At 38.3% G+C, this 4,919-nt stretch overlaps 1 protein-coding gene across 1 annotated transcript; it reads right to left on the bottom strand.

The window, feature by feature from the left end:
• Nucleotides 1-857: 857 nt before the first annotated feature.
• On the bottom strand, nucleotides 858-4,047 carry LOC106457366 (protein hunchback-like). The gene is made up of 2 exons (XM_013916777.1): nucleotides 2,331-4,047; nucleotides 858-2,248 (listed from the first exon to the last, which is right to left on the bottom strand). Exons 1-2 carry the CDS (start codon nucleotides 4,045-4,047, stop codon nucleotides 858-860), a joined length of 3,108 nt encoding a protein of 1,035 aa, XP_013772231.1.
• Between the last annotated feature and the right edge of the window lie 872 nt (nucleotides 4,048-4,919).

Below are 4,919 nucleotides of genomic sequence, written 5' to 3'. Positions count from 1 at the left end.
AGTCTTAGTACTACATATAACCACTAGATGACAGCACAAACTTATACATTTTTGAAACAAATTTGTAATCACGGAAAATAGATTTCACACAGTGTTAAACTATTTTCTCGACTGATTTGTGTGGGATTGTGCGCTACAATCACTATCTCTATCGAACTATAAAATAAATTATGTTTCAGTGAATGTTTGGGAAAGTTAAAATTATCTTCATTTTGATTTTTTGCTCTTGGTTTTTGTCTTTCCCCTACCAGAATTCAAAGCACTTGAGGATCAATCAGGGATTGACTAGTAACAGCACTCTACGTTTTTTTAAATTTTTATTGGTATAACGTCTTCGACAAGTCGTTTTGATTTTGGATACTAGCCTATTAGCTATTAACAAACATCACAGTTCTACATAGTTAAATAATAGAGCATGACATACTGGTTAATTATTATGTAAACTAAAAATTAGTACGAAACAAGTGCTTAGTACTACATTGAACAAGTGGATTTTATGAAGTCAGCTCATAGACCCCATTTTCAAGGAGTGTTTACGAATATCATTGACATATTGGTAATTCAAACATGTTAATCACAGCCTAGATGGGTTACAGTAAATTAGCACAGACATTAGATATTTACTGAATACAACTCACACACAAACTCATATAAGATAACAAAAGTTTACATTATACATGGAGCTGCTCTTTTGTCAACATGAAATAAGTCCACAGAAAAACAACATTACACATTGTAAAAAAGTGAGGTAGTTATATATGGAAATTTTGATATAAAGTCCTAGTGCAGAAAAAGACCATATTTGTATATATATTATATATATATATTTCACAATAATACCATCACTTTTATAAGTTTCACTGATGAGCAGACCGAGCAATGTGCAAAAAAAATGAAACTTTGTCCTTGTTCTGTTGGCCACACATGTTGCATGTAAAGGGGTCTTGGTAACCATGGTAACCCATGTGTACAGTGTACATAACACAGTCTTGAAAGGCCATATCGCAGTAGCTACAAGTGTAAGCATCTTGCCACTTGGACTTTACTTCTTCGCTTCTGGAGCTGGGTCTTTCCTTTGTTTCGTTTCCATTTTGCTCAGAAGATTGAAGAGTTTGAAGGGGTCTCTCTGGGATGCCACTAGTCATAGCAAAGCTATGATATGGAAAATTGAAGTAGGGACCAGGCGAGGTTATCACATTTCTGTTGTGCGTTGCATTTAGTCCATTATATCCAAAGAATAAAGACGACATCTGCCGGGGATACGGAATGGGCTGATTGATCACCCTGGCAATTTCCAAAGGCTTGACTGAAATTGACTGCGGAATTGGCTTATTTATTCCAGTCACTTCTGCTAAAGTGCTGATTTTAGAAACTGGTCGAACTGGTTCTATTAGAGAGGACGTCTTCCCTTCTGATATTTGTTTGGATTTAAGATTTTTTGGATGAAGTGGTGGAGGAGAATTATTACCATTGTATGGTTTGTAAGTAGGTACTGAGATCACGTTTATGTTATCTGAAGGATTCCTTGAAATGGATTCTTTTGATATCCAAGCTGTCAGACATTTGTCATCTTCTGTGCCGTCGTCCAAGTCCATTTCCTGTTCAGAACAGTTCTTCTCCTCAAGAGCAAAATGGAGGCGGTCTAACTTTACAGCTTTACCTTTTCTACGATTACGAGGAGTAGGAGATGGGATCTGTAATTGAGAGGAGGCGGGGAGATTCGTTGTATTAAGAGACCCGTTAGAAGCAGTTGTTTGTGGATGATCTTGAGGAGAAGAACGGGACGCAGGATCAAACACAGCAGGCTGCAAAGAGCTCATCTGTTGTGGAGTTGAGTGAGATGAAACTAGCTGTGAATTAACAGTCTGGGAGATAGCTGACCGTGAAGTAGTTAAACAGGACAAGTAGCCGGGTACCGGGAAAGATTGGGAAGTTGAGTAAACAGTCTGTGGTTGTGAAGTGGAATAAGAAGTTGAATTGGAATTGTCTGGGGAAGAGTTGGCATGTTGGGATTTTGTAGAACTATTATAACTGCTCAAATCCAGAGGAAAGTGTATATCTGGCTTAGCTACAGAAGATTCGTTTTGAAAGAGGAATGTTCCAGAAGAAAGCTGAGCCTGGTGAAGAGGAGTAGTAACTAACATACTATTTTGCTGATTGGCGAATATGGAAGAAGAGGAGGTGGGACTGTTAATTACCCGAGAGAGAGGAGAAGGCACATTTGACTTGTGGATTTCGGAAGAAAACTCTGGAGTTGAAATAATTTTAGTCAAGCTTTCTGCCGAAGAATTTGAAGCACAAAGTGTTCGTTTTTTTCTCGAGTTGTTTGCTATTTTCGTAACTAGGATTATGATCATCTTTCTGGGCTTCTCTATCAATTCTAATATCTTCTTCCCTCTGCATTCCACTTATCTTATGCTGAGCCTGTATTTGCTTAAGGGTTTCTGAAGTAATACCATACAACTTGCAAAGGTCTTCGTTTTCTGTAGTTATGTGCAAAAGCGTATGTTTGCTAAACAAGTCTTTGACTTCTGTAGTGAAATCACACATGTTACACTTCCAATTGCTTGAACTGGCCTCAGAGGGACTAGGACGTGTAATTTCTGATTTGGTTGTTGATGTTGAGGATGACCCATTGGGATGTGGCAATGCTTTGTGCAATGAAGGTGAACTGATAATCAGATTAGTATTAGAACCAGTCATAACTTGAGGAGGATACATAAATGGAAGACCCAAGGAAGAAGGCATTACTGGAGACATGCAAGGGTAAGTTACAGCTGGTTGTGCTATAGAAGGCATATGAGCAGTGGAAAACACTGGGCTCTGACTCGATGATGGATATTGCTGGTCATCTGATTTTTGTTTCTTTGATCTTGGTCCTCGACGGGTTCCATATACATCGATGACTGGGTAAGGATTCGGAGTTCCATCAATATTCAGAACTGTAGCAGGTTTGTGTATGTATTTCCGCAAATGAAGCTTAAGACTGTGGCAATACTTGGTTGCATAGGAACAATCAGCACACTTATACTGGTAGATGTTGGAGTGGGATTTCATGTGGCTGCTCAGCATGGACTTGTTTACGCAGCTGTAATTGCACTTTGAGCATTTAAAAGGTTTGGAACCAAAGTGGTTCCGGAGGTGATATTCCAGATGATGCTTGTACTCAGTTACAAAAGGACACTTGGGACAGTTAAGAAGTTTCTCAGTTTTGATATGTGATTTACTATGTTCCCAGAAGAGGGTCTTGGTTACAGAAACGAAGTTGCATTGTTTGCAACGATAATGGCGAACTTTCCCAGATGGTGTCCTAGAGGGGTTGTTTGAACCTAAATCACTAAGGCTTTCTTCCTTTCTGAGGACTCGCTGCCCATTCCAATCACCCTGGGGGACTTCTGAGTGAAAATCGTTTACATGACACTTGAGGCTGCCCTCCGTCTTAGAAATATAATCACAAAATGGGCATTTATAATCGAAGTGGGTGTTCAAGTGACAATTAAAGTGAAATTTGGAGGTTGCAGCGTAGCTACACAAATGACATTGGTACAATTCTCCAGTGACTCCATCTTTACGTAAGGAGGATAAAGGATCGGAGGGAGTCCCACCTTCGCTGCCATTGACAGGAGTTGAACTATTGGTTGGTGTATAGCTGACTGTAGAGAAGTCGAGTTTCGAGCCAAGCAAGACGTTCTTCTCTAGTACATTCTGCAACTGAACCAATGGATCTGAGTGCTCATCTTCATCTTTGATTTCGTTAGATTCGTTACTGAAGGAGTTTCCATCAGTGTCCTCTCCGTAAGAAAGATCACATCCGTTGTAGTCATCATGTTCTCTGTCATCGCTATTATCCGCTTCTGTGAATCCTTTGGGTAAAGCTGGTGAGATCACGCTAGAAACGCCGTCTGGTGGGGTCAGTGGAGACGAGTTTTCTTGATTTAGGTGTTCCTTTTGCTTTTCGCGCTCAGAGTGACAGCTGTCTTCTTGAAACTCTTTGTAATAAGATGTTTTTGCCTTCAGTGGCTCTTCCAGCTGAGATGGAGCTGCCATCAAAGTTTCGAATGAAATCGGCATAAATGGTTTAATTGTCAATGAGAATTAAGTCAAAGTTTACGACGTACCTTTTTATTGTTGAACGAAGTGTCCCGCTGTTATATTCTGGCATTTTCACATTAGTTTTATTATTAACTTTTACGTTTGCTGTTTGTTTCTTCTACCCTGCAGTTGTGTTCATTTTCTTTTTAAAAAGAGAACAGGGCAAGAAAAGCTAAAAATAAATAAATAAATTACATTAGAAACTGAACAAAAATAAAACTTCAGTTAAAAAAGCACAACTCAAAAATAATATAATATCAACTAACGTCTATAAAAGTCGTTAATTTCATGTAATACACGTAAGTCGTATTCGCCTTTCTATCTGTTTTGTTATATATCTATATTGTACAATAGTTTTTGATTTTGTAAAAATGCGATCGCCGATTCGTACACAACTCTTTATAATGGTTCTCTTTTCTTCGATTTCTTAATACGATTAAAGAGAAATTACACAAACAGAAATAAGTAAGGCTAAGCCAAACCTGTATTGCTGACAACCACTGTTATTTACCAAACTTGAGCGTACAAAACATGAAAGACTGTCACACGAAAACAGTTTAAGATTCACTTTTAAAACGTTTTATAACTCTCCCTCTATATATATATATATTATGCATTCGAACCGTGAGGCTTCAGCTTGTAACAAGCAGAAAGTGCAACCATGACAATAAGAAGGTTTCTTCTCACTTTGGAGTTTCTTGATATTATGGAAATCTTCTTCGAAAAAGCTACAACCTCAAACAAGCACGCTATCAATGTCTGCAGCTACTCAGGTCTTACATTTTAAGTTTGTTTGCATGAAAAGTCGTTAAACTCTTGTTTATTTT

This window comes from Limulus polyphemus, unplaced genomic scaffold, assembly GCF_000517525.1.
Source record: "Limulus polyphemus unplaced genomic scaffold, Limulus_polyphemus-2.1.2 Scaffold322, whole genome shotgun sequence".
Lineage (NCBI taxonomy): Eukaryota > Metazoa > Arthropoda > Merostomata > Xiphosura > Limulidae > Limulus > Limulus polyphemus.
This window is presented reverse-complemented; position numbering and strand designations above follow the sequence as displayed.